The following is a 19,472-nucleotide window of genomic DNA, read 5'->3' on the forward strand; positions in this document are numbered from 1 at the left end:
TAGTTTCTTTAAATTCATCATTGTTTTTTTGGCGATTCTTATGATTTTGTAACATTCCAAAATCCTTAATCAAAAATTTGCCAACGAAATTAATCCAATGAGAAATAATTTTTTAAAATTTAGGATTTAGCTATTGATATATGCATAGAAGTCATTAAAAACGTGGGTAACGAAAAAGGTTTATCCTTTGCTACTCCAAGCTTCTTTAGGTTGGCTCTAGTACATGTGAATTATGGGTCCTTTAATTGGATAAGCAATAGTTCTTATGTCATCTTCCCAATTGTACTACGCTATCTTTTCATATAAAGCACATTTCTGCTAAACTTCTTTTTCATTTAGAATCTGTTCATGTTCTAAAAAAAATCTCATTATGCTTGTGGTGTTTGCAGAACTTTTCCTCCTCCATATGGTTCTCATTAGCCACGCAAAACTCTTTGATCATGCTCTTCTACAATGACTGTATATTTAGGAATTTATTTTTGTAAGAGAATTCTTTTTCTACCACGCTCTTCCACCTTTTAGAAGTTTAACGATAAAAAAGTTAATTTTTTAGAACAATAATCATATACCTTTTTTAGTGGATGTTATCAATGAAGGTATAAATATGGTTAAGTGACTTAATAAGGTATGGCCATATGAACGTCCCATATGCCAATTTTATAAGCTTCATTTTTGGAATTTTGTAGGTTCTTTTCCTCTTTTTAAAAACGCAAACATTATACTTTCCCAAGTTACCATGCTCATAAAAATCAAAATCCAATATATCAAATTTAAATGTTGAATCCTCGTACTTCTCTTACCATGCTCGTAACTTGATTGCCCATGCGTATGAATGTTCGAGTATGTTGTTTTTTCTTGTTGTTCTTAATTCCATAAGTAATTATTAGTCTAGCAATTTTCTTGCCATTTGTTTATCACCAGGGTTACTCTCGATTACCTTTTCAAGTGAAATATTATTAAAGAAGACTTACTTCCTTTCTTTCATTCAGGTTATAAATGGAGATCATCCTCTCTAAGCCTAAAATGTTAATTTTGTGAAGATTCGCATTTGTTTTTATTGGTGGTTTTGTTTAATTAAAGATTATTGATTCCTATAATTATTTTTTCAGTTTCCTGTAGAAGTAAGGAGGGCATAGAGGTTGTTTGGTTTGATTAAAAATAACATAAAGTATTTCATGCAAGGGGTTTTAATAATTTTTAATGTTGGTGTTGATGAAAAAGGAAATGCAGAATAAAATTTGGGCGAATCTAAATTCACTCCGTAGTTTTATTATTTTTTAATATTCAAAACTCACAGCATTTTTTGTTGTAATTCCAACACGAATTATTAAGATGGCTTCACTTTTCCACAAGCCGCCATTGCTGCTACAGGCACTGCTGGCTACCGCCAACTGCTGCTGAGCACCATCGGTTCCCCATATGGTTCGCCGTCTCGCTTGCCACTTTGCCGCTCGCTGTTGACCGTAGCCAGCAGCTCACAGTCTGTTGCTTTCCGTTTTGCCATTGTTGCCTTCACCATTTTCGCAGTCATTGCCCACCACTTTGTTTTTGGCTTTATATACATTCATTGTACTTCAAATCAAACAAAAATAAGGAATCACTGCATTTGTTATACAACTCACTTGCAAATAATTCAAATATTTCAAATATAATTAATTTCTTTCAACACTCATCCATTTACTATGTATTTTTTTTCACAAAACAAACATATCACGTGATCTCTTAATATGTGGCTGGAGGGAAATTGTCTCTCTAGTTTAGGGATCAGCGGGCTCCAGTGGGATTATGAGCATTGGAAATTAAATTCGTTCCTAAATGCACTTTTTTGTTGATGCATTAGCTGATAAAATGTTTAGATTTCATTTTTTTTAATTCATGGATGTGATTGTTATCACAATGGGTTTTGAAACTATACAGAAAACCTTTCCTGTGTATAATGATATTCTTGCAAAATAAGTCAAAGGATAATCTCAAAGATTAACTGTAGCTCCTCGATTCTCCAAAGGCCCAAAGGCCCTCATTCATTCAAACTTTGTTACATGTTTTTCATTAATTTTCTATTGACTTTGACTTTTTGCGCAAGCTACTTATATTGATGTAATGTTCCACGTAATGATTTTTTTATTACCTTCTTTGGCTTTCTATCATTCTTTTGTCCCTTTTCAGTATTGAATTTTTTCTTAGTGAGAACGGCAGCCACACATATAAAAAGCTGGCAATGGCATATAAAACAGTCCTGCAATTTCTTGAGCATTCTGATGAGCCATGTAGAGCTCATTCTTATAAAGCTTCTGAGTCTATTATCAGAATAAAATGGGGGCAATTTACTCTTGAAGAGTTCAGGGGCTTCAGGAAAACTTTCATTTCTCAAAGAGAAATATTACTGAATGCTCAATGCCAGCTTGGTTGAAAAACTGATATTGCTTGTATTCTTTCAAACCTTCAGTTTCCGGACAGTGGAGGTGATAAACATCTAGGTCCGATCTTCTGACATGGTCAGCCAGTCAGGTTAAGATGCAGAATTCCAATTCTCTTGGAAAAAACTCAAGGAAGCTAGAAACATGAAAGAAGGTCTTCTCGGTCTCCTTCTACACCTATGCCAAGGAATCATACCCAAAAATAATATCCCTAAATTCAAGAAACTCACTTCATGGCCATTTTCCTGGACAACTCATAACCATTTCAAGGTACAGAGCAAACGTCTATTGGAGCTCTTGTTTGATAGTACCTATCTGAATCAGCTAGCCTTTCGATCTGCAAGTAGGAGACTCAGGAACTTCAAGCTCCTACTCGCGGCTGCTTCGCTCATTTGTCTTGCTTTGTGGCAAAGCCTCTATGGTTCCTTACCCAATGCCCGTTTTCATAGTGTGGTGTGCACTGACGTGGTAGTTTCTTTCTGTCTCTGCGAAGCAAATGCAATCCAAGAGCTGATGATTCTGATGGATGATGAAAACGTTGACGTGCAGTTAGCCAGTGTTGAAGCGCTTTTAACACTTAATTCCCAACATCAGACTTCTGAAAAAGCCCGGCTGAAAAAGCTAAAGGAGCTATGGCCTTTCAAGGAGGCAATTCTTCTTTTTCAAAGGACTTGCTCCGGAGAGCTTAGGAAAAGAGTGGCGTTTGATTTGACAGATTTTTGCAAAAGAGAAACTGGCTGAACTGTGGCTTTAACGGATCTCAGATCTGGTCAAGGCATTGCGTAGAAGCACCAACATGGGAACTGCAAACACAGAGCCTTATGGCTCAGGATGCCCTTTCAAATTAAATCAAGATATCAGGCATTGCGGATAGAATTCAAGATGAAAGCCAAAGTGTTAAATTTTGGCACTCTCAGTCTTCGTTTGGGAGGGCTTCTTGCTGATCTTTCTATTTTATTAAAGCAGCTTCTTTAATACAAAATTAAAAATTTATGTACTATAAAGCTATTTAAGAAGAAGTAAGAAAGGCCGTCATCAAAGAAACTAAGTCTCAGTTCAGAACTAAAACATGAAAATTGATAATGGGTCTGGTTGCAGCAATGTGTGAGATTTTGCTCAAAAGTAGATATCTGATTTTCCTGGCTGGGTAGAGAATGTAAGGATGGAGAAGATTATTTCTAATGGTGCCAAGTTTAGTATTTATTTGTTGTATTTTTTGTTCATGCTGAAAATAACAATTGTTAGGAAATATTATAAGGGGTTTGAGAGAGCAGCTCTCAAATTTTTGGCGAATTATTACTTCTTGGTCACCGGGCCGTCCGCGAATCCATCCAGACGGCTGCCACGTCACCTAAATACACCCCAGGGGCCCGGTGGATTTGGGTGACGTGGTGCGGTCTTGATGGATGTCCGATGAATCCGGACACGCGGAGCGGTACTAATTGCCACACCTCTCAATTTGAGGAGTCGCATGGAGAGACTAATCTTGGTTTCATTGCTACTATGGCGGTTGCTTGGCATATTGTAAAAATTCTTTAACTGTGAGAAAGTAGCCCAGCTATCATTTTCAAAATTGTTAGCAGTTTAAAAGCTTCTATAAGAATTCTTCTTATAATATTGTTGATTACTAATTCTGCTTCTCTCATCTAACTTTTATATTTATTTCTTCCCTAATTCTTGTTGAACTTTGTGTTGGGGTTATAAGCTATTCACTGCCAAAGGAAAATGAAAAATGAAATTTTGATGAATTGGTATTAAATGCAGATGTTGATCTTATGTGTTGTGGGATAGGAAATAAGAAATTTAGTTTAAATGCTCACCAAACTGATAAGAAACTATATATTTTAAAAAATTAAAATATTTAATGATACGCGGTGTCGGACACGCGTGTCCAATTAGTTTTTAATATTTTTTTTAATCGGCAAAAGTTTTTCAGGCTTGTCCGACCGTGTCAGACGGAGTGTCGGATGGGTGTCATGCGCAGACACGGTGTCGGACTGCCGGCCTCTTGAGGAGTAAGTGTCGGTGCATCATAGATTCATCCATCGATTAAACGCTGTGTATGTTATTGATAGGAGTATGTAATCGTACATGAATACATTTATTTATCACATCATTTATTCTTATTGTGGCTAGAATTTCACCAAGATGGTTAGAGAGAGAATATAATTTAGGCATCAAGGCTTTGTACGAAGTCCAATTACAAAAACATATATTAGAGAGAGGGACATGGAGAGTTTATAAATGACACTAAATTTTACCATTGAAAATCTCAAAAGAAAAAAAAAATCGAACGGGGCTTGGCCCAGTTGAATGATTCCGCTTGTGTTTAGTGTCGATTTACAAATTGTGGCTTTTATTGGGGAACATGGCCTTGGGCTCATTGTATCATATAGAGCACATACCAAGTTGAGTTAGAAAGAAAAAATCAATGAAAAGGGAGTCATTCTCAAGAGAAAGTTGCGTCTGTTCATTTAGTTAGATTAGGGATAACGGAAGGTCAGAGGCGATCGTAGTTCAGCTTGCGACTTTGAGGTCGGAAGCGGAACTGTAGTCAGCATTGCGACTGTGGATGGAGGGTGTCACAACCTAACTCGATATGACATGATATCACACAACTCATACCAAAAGACACCTCAACGTTTAATGTTTAAGAGTTTAGCTAATGTTTTGAAAACCAGAACGGTCTGGCCGGTTCTACTGGTTCAACAGTGAACTGGTCGGTTTACCGATCCGGTCGAGTGACTTCGCATCGAACTGGACCAAACCAAATTGAACCGGCGGTTCAACCGGTGAACTAGTTCGGTTTGGAAAGAACCGTCCGGTTATATAAAAAATATTTTTGTTTTAATTAAATGTTAAATATATATTTTAGTTTATTCAATTCTTTTAAATTTTTTGAAATATTTTTATTAAATGTAATAATTAATTACACCATAATATATGCATATTAGCTCAAATATAATATATAACATGTTTAGGAAAAAGTGTGTACTTAACACCATTTAAAGGGTAAAAGGAAACTAAAATAGAACCAGAAAACAAAAATACCTCGATCAATCTTCTCTATCTTATCCCTCTCCTTTCTTCCTTTCTACGACTCCTTTCCAACAAGCAAGTGAGAATGGGGGAGGGATGGTGGTGGTGTTAAGTGATATTTAATTATATGTAAAAATATTGCTTAGTACCTAGCACCGCGGGACCTATATGACCTAACGCCGCAACGATGCATGTGACATTTGTCATAGCCCAAATTCTTAGCTAGTAAGGTATCATCCTCTTTGGACTAATGGCCTCACAGGTTTCTCTTGGATGAGCACGCTTAAGTACATAGTTTCTTAATGAAATTTCAACTATTACAATAAAAGACACATAGATGTTTAAGATTTTACTTCTTAATTGAATGATATTGTGAAAACCCTTAAGTAAAAAGAAGTTAAACCCAAGTTTGTGAAAACTAGACCGAACAACGAATCGAAAGAAGGAGAGGTTCACGGTTTGGCCGGTTCAATAGGGGTCGAGCCGAATGACATAATAAATAATAAAATTATTAAAAGTTAATAAAATTAATATAATAATATGAAAATCTAATCTTAAGCTTAAACACAAATCCATCATATCATACATATCGGATATCCAAACTAAGAATGAGTTGGAGGTTTAAAATCACACTTTATAAACAATATAATTAACGATTTGACCAGTTTAAAATTACTTTACATGTATATTTTAAAATTAAATATAAATTATTTCTAAATTATTTTATATGTTTAGAAATAATTTATACCTATGAAATGTATACAAAATTGATATTATAAAATTGTATTTATATTCATATTATATTATTTATTATTAAAATATAGATAAAAATTAAAAAATGATAATTAAATAAAATGATAAAATAATAGATAAAAATTCAATATTATTTGCATCATTAAATTTTAATTAAAAAATATAAAAATATGTGGTATATGTATAGTGAACTTGAGAACTTCACTTTAATTTTTAGTCCCACATCATCTAGACAAAATATGTTAGCATTATTTTTGTATATATAAGCTTTTTGTCTTAAGAAGCCATATGGTATGTGATAAAACATAGTTGATAAAGCATTTTTTATGCTTGTTTAGTCAAAATATATAAATTTTAAATTAATTTATTAAGTAAAATATTTAATAATAAATTTATTAAATTATTTCATCTAATTAAATACTAGCCAGATTGGTTTTTGAAAGTGACAGTGGTTCGTTGGTTAATCAATTGAACAATAGGTTCATGTATAATGTGGTTTTTATATAATTTTGGACCGGCCGGTAAATTGGTTGGTCCGATCCGATTTTTAAAACATTGACTTTTCTCAACAAATAAGTAAGTTATTCAATAAATCATAAAAAATTGACTTTGTTATCTCATAGATAACTAAACAATTAGTTTCTTAACATGTTAAATTGATTATATGACTTACCTTTTCATTTTTCCCAATATATTGAGTAAAATTTACTTAATTACAATATTATAATCTATTTTCCTAAGAAAATTCGATCTCAAAGTTTCTACCCATCATTTTAAAAATATTTGGATCCCCTTTATTAAGCTAACATTAAGGAATGCTCAATTTATAACTTGAAGTGCACTATCTTATGTCTAGTATTTCTTTTATCAACCCTAAACAACTTAAAATTGTTTAAATATCCTTTATCAATTGAGGCTATGGTGTTATATTTTCTCTTGGCTGTCTCTAACATGAGGGGCCTTATACTGACTCATATAATTACAATATAATATTAACCTGATATTCATCATTTAATCATGAATTTTATGAAGGATAAATGTTGCACCCACGGCTTGAGAGCAAGGCTTTATTTGGGACGGTCTTCTTATTGCTTTTTAACATAACTTTTTAGTACAAAAGTTTTAATTTTTGTGCTAAAAAATTGTATCAAGAAATAATAAGAAAGCCGTCCCAAACGAAGTCCAAATTGTAAGTTAATTAGGCAGTCCTTCTGATTGATTTGATTTATCTAGAAGTGTAGACATTCATCTATCTTTTTTGCATTAACACAAATCCTAATCCCTATAAGGAAGCATCATTGTAGGAGCACAATCAGTGGCGGATCCAGCCTCATTTTTCAGGGTGGGCAAAATTATAGTTAATTAAATTAATAATAATAATAACTTTTTTTTTTTTTGAGGGTGGGCATTTGCCCACCCTGAGATGAGCATGGGTGCGCCCATGAGCACAATACTTTTCATCAAGTCCATAAATATTGATAGAGAGTTTGTCTTAAAAATGCTAGAAAGTTTGTCAGCCCATACAACTTCACAAGAAATTTGTAGTGGTCACTGCTCATTTGAAAAGATATTTCAACACATTATGTTACTTAATTTTGAGTTGGTGGTATCCTATTCATAGATTAATCTTCAAGATAACTATCACACCTTATAACTAATTGAAGTTGCATTTAATCATGATATTGGATGCATATTCTTAATAGTCATCTTATTCATGTGATAACATAACACCATTTCATATTATTAGAATTTGACTTGCTAATGTAGATAGATATTTGTTATTTATATTTTAAACTTTATAAATTATTAATCAATTTTTAAACTTTAAAAATATTAATAGATTATCCACTATTTTCTTAAATTATTTAAGAGGTTTTTGGTTGGTCATTTTTTTTAATGATATAGAGCATTATGCTCTTATATTATGTTACATTAGATGTACGACTATTAAAAAAAATGAAGCCTTCAAAATATGATGTTAATAAGTATCATAATAGAGAGTTATTAGGTTGTTTGGTCATTATCTTTTTATGAAACATTTCACAATCTTAAAAGTTATTTAATTTCAATTTATACTCATATCATAAGGAACTTATTCTTTATAACACACCTAACATTATCTTTTATACAACTTAACACATTATAAGAAAGTATCTTAAAATGTCAAATTTTAAAAATTATGCATCATTATTGAGGTTTGCTTAGTTAGAGGTCTTGTAGTTTTAAAGGACACTTTCTTACATCCTTTTAATTGCTATGTGAGATAGTAGTAAGAGTCTTTATATATATAGTGTTGAGACAAAGCAAGCTTCTCTTAATAGATATTAATTGGGATAATGGTTAGTAACATAAGAAGAGCCAAAAATTTCAAAAGATTTATTATATAGTACTTATTAAGATGCTTTGTCTTATCCTTGAATATGTTTTTTTATTGTAGTTTGGTTTCAATTCAAATGGCTTTCAACTAAGGCTTCATTTGTGACGACTTTCTTTCTGCTTCTCAAAGCAGCTTTTCATTACAAAAATTAATTTTTGTTAAAAAAAGTTTATTTAGGCTTTGTTTGGGACGGCTTTTTTATCGCTTTTTAAAACGGAGTTTTAGTTAAAAATAAAAAATTTTGTACTAAAACTCCGTTTTAGAAAGCAGTAAAAAAGCCGTCCCAAACAAAGCCTTAAAATGCAATAAGAAAGTGCTTCCAAATGTACCTAAATCAAAATACATAAGAAGTGGAAAGAAATAGGCACTTAGAGTAAATTTGGTTGTCTATTTATTGAAGTGAAATGAATCTAAGCTAAGTAAATATAATATTGCTTAAGGCAATTTAGGGGAGTAGGAGAAAGTGCTAGGGTCAATAAATGGATCTTTAGATGGAGTTAGTGAATCTTAGGCTTTATTTGGGACAATTTTTTTTACTGCTTCTTAAAGCCGCTTTCTATTATAAAATTTTAATTTTTAAACTAGAAAGCCGTTTTAAGAAGCAATAAAAAAAATTGTCCCAAACGAAGCCTTAATAACCATGAATTTGTGATAAGTATTATAGTTTTTGGTAGTTAATAAATGTGCCTTGGAGTCATTTTTCAATAGTATAAATACTCTTCAATGAGCATATTAGAGCATCAAATGAATAATGTACTAAATAATAAGTAGATATAAATAAGAAAAAAATATTGAAAATTTAGGCCACAATAGATTTCAAATTCATTGAATTTATTGTGAGATAAATATAACATAAAAATGAATTAATTTAATGAATAATGAACTTATTTTAAAATAAATTCAATGATTATAAATTCATAAAATAAAATGAAAAATGAAGGCATAACTCAAACCTACAGAACCTCTCATCTTAGCATTCTTATTAAATTCTAGTAGAATTCCTAAGCCACCTTACAATAACACATTTCACATGGAATCAAATGATTTTCCATATACAACAGAAAGCCATATATTCATTTATTCTCAGTGAAGGATGTGAACCATCATCTGTTTGCAACTCAAAAAGGATATTCTATTCTATATGCGCTGAAATGATGAGAATTCTAATACAGCATAAACCCTAATGCCAGATTATACATAATTACAACTAATTACACCTATCTGTTGAAGTCATTCCAAACTAATATTTGAAGGAAGGAACATACCGAGTTCTCTCTCTTCAATCAGCAATTCCTGATTTGCAACTAGCTTCACAACAGAACAATCTGGGAGCTTATGTCTCTGTCTCAACTCACTGAGACTCTTGCAAAGCACTTCTGCAATCCAAACACCCAAATCGCTTTTACTTCTCATGAACAATGTGGCTGCAAGAATCTGCTCCATGACCTTTTCATCAATCTCAAGCATATTATTTGATCCAAAGTTGCTGCAGAAGCCCCTACTGATTTCCTTCAGTACATAAGCAACAAGGGAATCGAAATCAAAGGGCTTGAAGCAAACCGTTTTATCCATCAGATTAAGAAATTCCTCTAACCAGCCTTGAGAATTATCTGATATAGAAGTGTTATCGCTGCTACTATTGCAGTCTCCATTTTGGTCCAGCTCCTCAGCAGAAAGATTCAAGTCCAGATCAATGGCTGAACTTCTATGTGGCCTTTTTATTGATGTAGAGTATTCATCCTGGCATTGGTGCTTACCGGAAAAATCCAGCTTTCTTTTGCTTATAAATACTGTGCATGGAGGTACAGGATTGTTCTTGGATTCTTGTCTTGATATAACTGATACTTTGGAATTTGGGATGCAGTGGAAAAACTCATGATCTAAGAGGGGCTCGACCAAAATCTTCATTTTCCATCGCTCAGATGATAAAATCCTTTCCTCAGAAAAGCTGATATTCTCTTTAATGGGGGAGTGAGCCTTCCCGGGAAGATCTTTTGCAGTAGTTATAAAAAAGGAGTTATTGATGCCAACTTCTCTCCCATGAGAATCAGAAAACTTACCAGTACGAATGGCATTGGATAAGCTGTTCTGGGCTAGCAAGTCAGTTTTGTCCACGTTTTCAAGGAGGAAAACAGACAATGGCTTCTTGCTTATCTCCATAGCAATGCGATCAATAATCGTCTTCCCCCTGAAACTATCGTTGCAGTTCTTTAAACCTTTTTGATCAATAACACTGCCATGGCAGAAACTATCATCATCATAAGCAAGATCAATGCAGATCAGATCTTCTTTGCAGCCGAATATCAACTCAGCAAGAGCCAGGGCTGCCATTTTTTTTCCAGCCCTATCAGGGCCAAGAAAACTCAGCCAGATGGCACCTCTCATGCTCGGGCCATGATGCTTTTCATTTCTAGTTTTGCACTGAATAATGGCTTCACTAATCTCCCACAATGCTTCTTCTTGCCTACCAACTTTAGCTACTAGGCTTGTATAGAATGCCTTATAATTGCTTGCATCAAACTTTTGAAATATATAAGAACCTTTGGCAGGGGTATTGTGAAAAGAAGGGGGAGAAGAAGCATGAAAATGAACTCTTGAAAGACATTGAGTAGGCTCATTAATCTTTCTCGGTGTGGAACACTGAGATGAACCCTCTGGAGCTAATCTTCCTTCCAGAGAGAAATAGTTGTTAGCAGCACCTAAAGCCAATTCTGTTGTCACACAGGTTACAGAAGATGGAGAAGTATGGCCATCCTGAATGCCCAAATCTGACTGAGCAGTTTGATGAGATTGGAAACCTCCAGCCAAAACTGGTTCAACTTTTGAAAGCTTGTCATGAAGATTAGGTGTCAAATCTATGTGTGAAGGTTTTACAACAAAAGGAACTGAGATGCTTTGGCTGTTGGAAGTGGTGGTTTTTGCCACACCACTCACTGACATAGAGATTGCATTTCCAAAGTTGTTTTGGCTTTTAGGTATTATGGGGTTTGTGACACTCTTACTGAAATTTGCTGTATCAGAAATATATGGAATACCAGCCAAGTGAGGAATCACCTGGTAGTTTTTTGCCTCCACTATATGGGAATGTCGATGGACATTCTGGCAGTATTCATTCCACTTCTTTTGCAAGTCAATAATTTTAGCATTTGAAACAAATTTGTCATCTTTAACCTGTAAAGGGTTAAAGTAGATCGACTTAAAGCAAATCGGAAAATAAAGTTGGAAATTGAATATGAACTAAATCCATTGAGAATTTGCAAATAATTATCACAATGGCCTATCAAAAGTTAATATCTGGGTAAGTTGTATGAACAACAGAAATAGATAAAAATGAGTTCTCAAAAGCTTCCACCAAAATTTAGAACAGGAAAAATATTTAACAGAAGCCGCACCTTAGGGAGATCAAATCCTTCTTTGATGCCAACTGCATCAGCTTTTTGCAGCCAAGAAGGTAAGACAGCTTTTTCTGGGTCTTCAAGTGAAGTGTCGTTTCCCTTTAAAAAAACTGTAGCCTCTTTCTCGTACTGCTCGTTACAGATCTGGCAACGAGGTATTGACTGAGATGGATTATTTAATTTTCCGTTTGATTCAAAAGCTTGCGGAAATAAACCGCCAAATGGGACAAATGAGTTCATCAAGCTGCACACATAATGAACCAAAACTCTTATAACACCGGATATCGAGAAACATATTATTTAATGCAATGCACATTATGATTCAGGTTTGCAATAACCAACAAAATATTGTGAACAATGTGTTGCTTCTAGAAACATAATAAGGATCATCATTAAGGAGAGAACTTCCTCAAATATCTGTTAAAGATATATGAATACTTAGCAACCATCAAAACTCAGGGTCAGGGTTTAAACAACCATCAACTTGCTAAGCTATAAAGAAATGCTGGAAAACTGTGATACTTATGAAGGTGTAAACCATCAATCCCGACTATTCACATCCAATTAGGAAATAAAGTTTCTATATTTCTTTCGGAATACAAAGCAGTTCAATCAGTCCAATCTACAAGTATTTCTTTTTTGATTTTGTTTCTTCAGCAGCAGTTGTCAAGGAAAACTAGGGTTTTTTCCCCTGAAAGGTAAGATGGCAGACATGAAAGAATTCATAATACAAAGAAAATATCATAAGAGTCCATTTGGTTGCTTAAATATAGCAAACATGTTCCAGAAAATAATGAAATTTACTATCTCCATCATTTAGTTGGATGTGATTAAAAATTAATATTAATTTGACTTCATAAATACCTCACATCCCCACAAACACAATAAATTTATTTTTCACATAAAATAAAGAAAACAAAGTCATCGTTCATGATTCATGCTTTACTTTGTAAAAAGAGTAATAATTATCCAGTGTACCAAGATTTATTTGATGAATATCAAATTCTCAATTCATTAGAGAGAGAATTTTTCTAGCCTTCGCATGTTGGATAAAGGCTTGATGTAGCTTAACCAACATAGTGGGATAAAAGCTTAACGTTGTTGTTGCTGTTGTTAGCATATTTGATAGAATCTGAAAGTATACAATTCAGCCCAATGAATTCCAATCAGCATCTTTAGGATTCAAAGTCCGTCAAAATTGAATTGTTACAGGGTTTCATCTAAATGCATTTTAGTTATTCAATCGATGTATATGTGTTTCTACTTGTTGTCCTTGTGTGATGGGAGATAACTACGTGAACTACCAACATATTCTATCTAGTCAAACTGAGCTAGGCATCTTGAGATTAACAAGGTTTAAGCCACATCTTGAAACCAAGCAACCCTCTTGTGTTTGTGTCACAACATATCTCTCAAACAGTTAATGGTCCTTTACACCCAACATGAGAACAACAAAATGTTGCAAATTCAAAAATGAAGGTGTCCATAATAATTAAATGACATTTAAAGAACTACTATCATAACTGACAGTTACAAATCTCGTCCTTAAAAATTTTAAAGATGTTGGGGAAGTAAAGACACATAGTGAGACAAACAAGAAATAAAAAATTGCAGTGGAAAGAAAGAACGTCATGATTTAACGTGGAAAAATTCGAAACCGGAAAAAATCACGGAGCCACACCACACCAAGGAATTCACTATGAAAATTGGGAAAAAATATATAGATCCCTTTTCACTTTCTCTCCTCGTCTCTGTTCACTCTTATACCGTTCTCATACTAGAAATAACAAAGAGAAAACACATTAAAATCACAAAGGGATGCAAACCTTCAAGAAAAATGAGAAAGAAAATTACCCAGCCTGTCTCGCAACATCGCGGCGCCAAGTTTGGAGCATCGCTCCACTCTCAGGCTTTAGTTTGTCTAACAAAGCCGTAGCGTTGGGGTCTAGAGCATTGCAACGCTTCACTCTCTGTCTTGGTTGAGTAGTAGCTCCGCGAAGTCGGGATTTGAAGAGTTGCGATACTCCATTTTTTGTTTGCCTCCATTAAGACAATACAACGTCATAGTGTTGTGCGGTTGTACGGGGAAAAAAAATTAGGTGCAAAGCACCAGAAACCCAAGCAGGGGTAGGACCCCCTACAACCCCCAATGAGCTCGACTGATGGAATCGAGAGTCTGGGGCAACAATACAACTCAATTGATAAATACAATCAGATTCCACACAAATCTAACAAAAGAAGTGTCATAAAAAATCTACAACAAAAGAAAGGATCATGAAGGTTTTTGTGACTTGGTTGTGGTAGCTTAGGAGTTTTTACTTGTATGGACCTGGCTGCTACAGTGGATCATCAGCAAGGAAAGCCATCTTGGTGTCCATGATGAAGGTCGGCTTGGTGTCAAAGAGGATAATCAGGGTAACATTATTGATGAAGGCCTAATTGTCATTTGTGAGGGAGGTTGGTGGAAAATTATTGATAAGAAGGGTTGGGCAATGCAGGTATGATGGCAAAAGTTAATGGAGTGATGCATACAAAATAAACAATAGTTGGTCAAGTGATACAGATCGAGGTTGGAGTTCAAATGTGTAAAAGTCGATCGATAATTAGATGCTAGATGAGCAGAAACTTATCGGGCATCAAATCGGGTGTAGAGAAATTTTTCCCTCTAATTTGTGATTTCTCCCAAAGTAATAAACTTGTGGCCAAGGCATTTTCCCCCTCTAATTTAAATGCTAATCAACTCCATACAAAAAAGGAAGCCACATTTCAATATAACAACAATTCAAATTGTTAGTTTGTGTGGGATCTAATTGTGTTGATCAATCGGGTTATACTGTTGCTACAGACTTCAACTCAATTTATCATGCTCGTTGGGGGTGTGGGAGGTCCTCCCCAAATTTTTTCGCAATACGACCCAATGTTGTGTACCAGAGCAACCCGACGTTGTGTACCCGCGTGCCCTGATACTGCATAGTTTGCTTGGAGAAAAGACAGTGAAAAGAGCTCTGCAATGCTCAAGATTTGGCATTTCAGCGCTGTTAAGCAGATTGGAGACAGAGCATTGAGCTCCGTGGCACTCCAAACTAGTACTGCAACGCTCCGAGGCTGGCTGGACATTTTTTCTTTCTCGTTTTTCTTCAGGGTGTCGTCCCTTGGTGGTAAGTATTGTATCTCTTTGTTTGTTCTTATGTAAGAATGATGTAAGAAAGAAGAGTAGCAAGGAGAGAAAGAGAGAGAAAAGAGATATATACAAATTTCTCCCGATTTTCATAGTGTATTTCTTATTGTGGTGCTATGATTTTTTCCCGGTTTCGGGTTTTTTCACATTAAATCCTGATGTTCTTTACTTTCCGCTGCATTTCTATATTTTTTTGTTTGTTTTATTACGTGGTTTACTTCCATCCGTTACACAAATTATCATGATTAAATATTCTATTATGTTATTTATGTGCCAATTGATCTTCGAGCACTTTAAGATACACAACTAAATTAAAAGAAGAATGTAAGCTAAACGGTGAACATCATCTACATCCGGATGAAAAGTGCATGCGTATAGTATTGATACGAATATGGAAGTTTAGGTTCATTTTCTTAAAAAATTAGTGAATTGTACAAAAAATATAACCCACCAAAGAAAAAAACTAAAAAAATCATTTGGTAATATAGAAAATATGGTCACTTGAACATATATTATAAGGAAATTTGAATTAGAGCTATTTTCTTTTAAACTTTTGTGATGCATATGCATTAACGGTTTTTATTTTATTTTATTTATTTATTTATTTTTTTGTGATGCATTAACGTGACTTCAAAAATAGAAGCACAATTCTATGCTCCATAAAGAAAATGAAAGGATATTTCCCAAGATAGTAAATGAAATTTGTGGAAGTTTATGTTAACCTAAATCTATTAAACCATTACGGCTTCTGAATTTAATTATGCAGTCTTCTCGATCGCTCACACGAATCATATTCACATTATTCTTACCTAAACTTCTTAAAAGGTTAGCGATACGATCTATGTATAGCTCCTTTAAAAATCCACATGACTTGAGATATATCATCAGTTCCACCTCAGATATATGAGCTAATTGAGATATAGCAACAGTTCCATCTCAGAGATATGAGCCTATGTAAAGCAACTTTTAGGCTTTGTTTGGGACGGCTTTCTTTTTGCTTCTTAAAATAACTTTTTAGTATAAAAATTAAAAATTTTATACTAAAAAGTCGCTTTAAGAAGCAGTAAAAAAGCCGTCCCAAACGAAGCCTTAGTCTTTTTTTTTTTTTTCATTTTTTGAAAATATATGAGAGCAGCTTGCATATTTCCAGTTACCATAGATGTGTGTTAGGCCAAGTAATAATTCAAATATCATATTGATGGGGACTCCAGCCCAAAAATAGCACTGAACATGAGGTAACTGCAATATGACCTCATTAAACAGATCAAACGTCAAAAACAAGACATAGTTTGATTGGTGGCAAAAGAGGTGCAAGAAAATAGAAATGTTGAAAAATAACTTTCTTTTGATGCAAGTTTCAGCCTGTACTCTACAAAACCCATCTTTTAATCAACCCCTCAATAAAATCCACTAAATGTGGCCAAATTTGCTAATCACTTCTGAAGTTTGAAATGAAAGATGTCATTTTTTCTCCTACAAGCCATATCCTTTCGTTGAGGTGACGTGAATAACCTTTTTGTTTTCACGACAAAATTTCCACTACAAACCAAACAACCTTAATGTTTTACATTGTGCATTTTATATTTTCCTTCATCAACAATAGGTAATCAATCAATCATTTTATATTTCCAAAAAAGCTAGAACAGACAGAATAAGCAAGCAACTTCGCCAAAACAATCTGCAAATAGCTTTTGCAAGGTAAAACAGGAGCATTTAGCACAGCTGCACAGTTAAATGTGGAACCCACGTAAAAGAAGACTATGTAGCATTGAATAGCAGAACTATAACTCTAAATCTATTCAAAAAGTAGAATTTACAAAACAAAGTCTTTTAAAATCTTAAAAACCTTTCTCTATAGATTCATAAAGCTGTACAATCTTGGCAATCAAAATCCAACAAGCTAACTCTTAAGCTCTCTGAAAGTGAAACAACAAACATTTTGGCTAGGAATGAACAGAGCAAACTTCATAGATGAACAAAGCAAACTCAAATACTGAAACCTGAAACATCCAAACATTACAATTGAAAAAAATCAAAATTTACCAAATCATTTAGTCCCCGCTGCGCATATTTTTATTCTTTAAAAGGTCACCGCAGATCAAAGAAAGCAAGAAGCAAAATCGGTGAAAATGCTTGTCAATAAACTAACCTTGGAGGTTTTGGCTGCAATCCGCCCATTCCAGTTCTGTGAGAAGTGATGGGCAGCAACTCCAAGTTCCAGACCTTATCAACCAGCGGATAACGGGACAAGAACTTCAAGTAGGTCTCGTAAGTCGCCGACCACACCATCACCCACAAACTCGCCCGGCGCAACTCCAGAACCTTCGTCAGCTCCGAAACCAAACAATTTGTGGCATCCTCAGTCCCCTCCACCAAACCGTTCAAATCCCCAACGCTGACAACAACCCCAGGCTCATCGGTTTCTTTTCCCAACTCCTCCATCCTCGCACAAATCACCTCCTTATCCCCGCTGCTAAGCTCCCTCTCAACGCTCAGAAGCCTAACACCGCGAATCTCCAGAGGCAGCGCCGCCCAATTCTGCCGCTCAACTGTTCGAACAAAGTCCCCTGCCGCCTCAGCCGCGCCAACGCCGACTAGCATCGGATTTCGGGCGGCGCCGTTCTTTCTTACAATGACCTCAGCGATTCGCCGACAGTTCTCGTCGCCAGCGTCGGCGGCGAGGTGTGGCGGCAAGTGAAATCCGAACCCTTCGCTAGCAGAGAAATTGCAGAGGAAGAGCGGAGGGCATCGGGCAGGGCGGGGGAATCGAAGAATCGGTGGCGGCGGGCGCAGGATAGCAAGCTTTATATCGCAGCTCCGAAATCCCGCCTCGCCGAACACCCGGCTCACAATCGGGTCATCGAGGATTGCGAGAACCAGCTGCTGCAGCTCGACCCTGACACCGGCAAACGCTTGCGACGTGTTCCCCGCAGCCGACTGCTGTTGTTGGTACAAATGAAACGTATCCGGATGGCGCCGCTGGTTTGCCTGCGAGCGCTTGATGGCCGCCATGAGCGAGTTGGAGACCGGGGGCTCATCACCCTCGGAGACCGAAGAGGAGGACAGACGATCAAGAGCGACGCTGAAGCAGAGATCGAGAGCTTTGAACTGGAGGCGTGGCGAGTACGCTGAGCTGCGAGCACGAGTAAGAGCGTCGCGGAGGAGCGAAGGGGAAGGGGAAGAGGAGGTGGAGGAAAGGAGGCCAAAGACGACGTGGAGGGAGGTCGTTTGAGCGTGGGATCTGCGATGAGCCGCTGCGACGGCGGCGTCCAGGGCGGAAGCAGAATCGCTGGCGAGGCACTGGCGCGCGGCACTAACCGGTGTCGGCATAGCGAGACACCATGAACCGAGGAATTTAAGCTGGTGAAAAAATATAGTAAGAATATAATATTGGGAAATCGGGGTGATAGGAATGGAAAGATCGCCGGCGGCAGGGGAGGAGGCGGTGTCGGAATATAAAAATCGAGAGGGAAAGAAGGGCATATGATAGATTATATTTAGTTGGGGGTGAAAGGGCGGTGGGGCCAGGAGAGGAGGTGGGGGACGCTGCTGAGGAGAAGAGGAGTCCCTGTCGGCGGGGCCAAGGAAGCCACTTGTTGTTGGTGGTGGTGGTGGAGGGAGATGGTGGGGGAAGGGGGGTCTGGTGTGCCGCGGTGGAGGAGAAGTAGAGGCTTTTCAAACAAGTAAATTTCTTTAATATACTGGAACTTTTATTTGGTCCGGTCACCTGATGTAGCTCTATGTTCAGACGTCAGTAAAATAGTGTCACGTGTTCTTACTATTTACCACGCGGCCCGACAACCCCGACCCGGAACGGAGCCGAGATTGCTATGTTCGCGTATTGCTAGGTATTGCTCGGTATTTGATCGGCATTGGTCGATTTTGCTCGGCAATAAGGAGAAATACCATTATGTGAAGACCAATACCGAGCAATGCCGAGATTTTCTCAATATTGCTCGGTATTACTCGGTATTGCTCGGTATTGGTCTTCACAGAGCAATATTTTTCATTATTGCCAAGCAATACCTAGCAACACCGAGCAATACCTAGAGTAATACACGAACATAGCAATCCCAGGTTAAGTCGCCGGGCCGCGCGGTAAAAAGTAATAGCACGTGACGACATGTTATTGAAGTTCGAACGTAGAGCTACGTCAGATCACATGACCTAATAATTGTTCAATTTACTGAGAGTTGGTAACTTGATATATATGAGTTTAGATTTTAGTGAGCTGAAATTGCTCTCTATTCTATTTGAATTTAATTCATTTAATTTGCGGGTCTAAATAGTTCACTCAAATTTAAATTTTTTTG

The 19,472-nt window shown here is 36.1% G+C and overlaps 1 protein-coding gene across 1 annotated transcript; it reads right to left on the reverse strand.

The window, feature by feature from the left end:
* Nucleotides 1–9,533: 9,533 nt before the first annotated feature.
* LOC110098001 (protein DWARF 53-LIKE) lies at nucleotides 9,534–18,738 on the reverse strand. Its single transcript, XM_020824697.2, has 3 exons — nucleotides 17,309–18,738; nucleotides 11,979–12,225; nucleotides 9,534–11,757 (listed from the first exon to the last, which is right to left on the reverse strand). The coding sequence occupies exons 1-3, from the start codon at nucleotides 18,640–18,642 to the stop codon at nucleotides 9,817–9,819; spliced, it is 3,522 nt and encodes a 1,173-aa protein (XP_020680356.1). The 5' UTR covers nucleotides 18,643–18,738; the 3' UTR covers nucleotides 9,534–9,816.
* Nucleotides 18,739–19,472: the final 734 nt, after the last annotated feature.

Source organism: Dendrobium catenatum, unplaced genomic scaffold (assembly GCF_001605985.2).
Source record: "Dendrobium catenatum unplaced genomic scaffold, ASM160598v2 fragScaff_scaffold_231, whole genome shotgun sequence".
NCBI lineage: Eukaryota > Viridiplantae > Streptophyta > Magnoliopsida > Asparagales > Orchidaceae > Dendrobium > Dendrobium catenatum.

Coding starts and splice junctions, on each gene's coding strand:
- LOC110098001 (XM_020824697.2), bottom strand. CDS start 18,642: ATGCCCTTCTTTCCCTCTCGATTTTTATATTCCGACACCGCCTCCTCC. Junction 12,226..17,308: donor TTGCAGCCAAAACCTCCAAG/GTTAGTTTATTG, acceptor TTATGTGTGCAG/CTTGATGAACTCATTTGTCC. Junction 11,758..11,978: donor AAGGATTTGATCTCCCTAAG/GTGCGGCTTCTG, acceptor AACCCTTTACAG/GTTAAAGATGACAAATTTGT.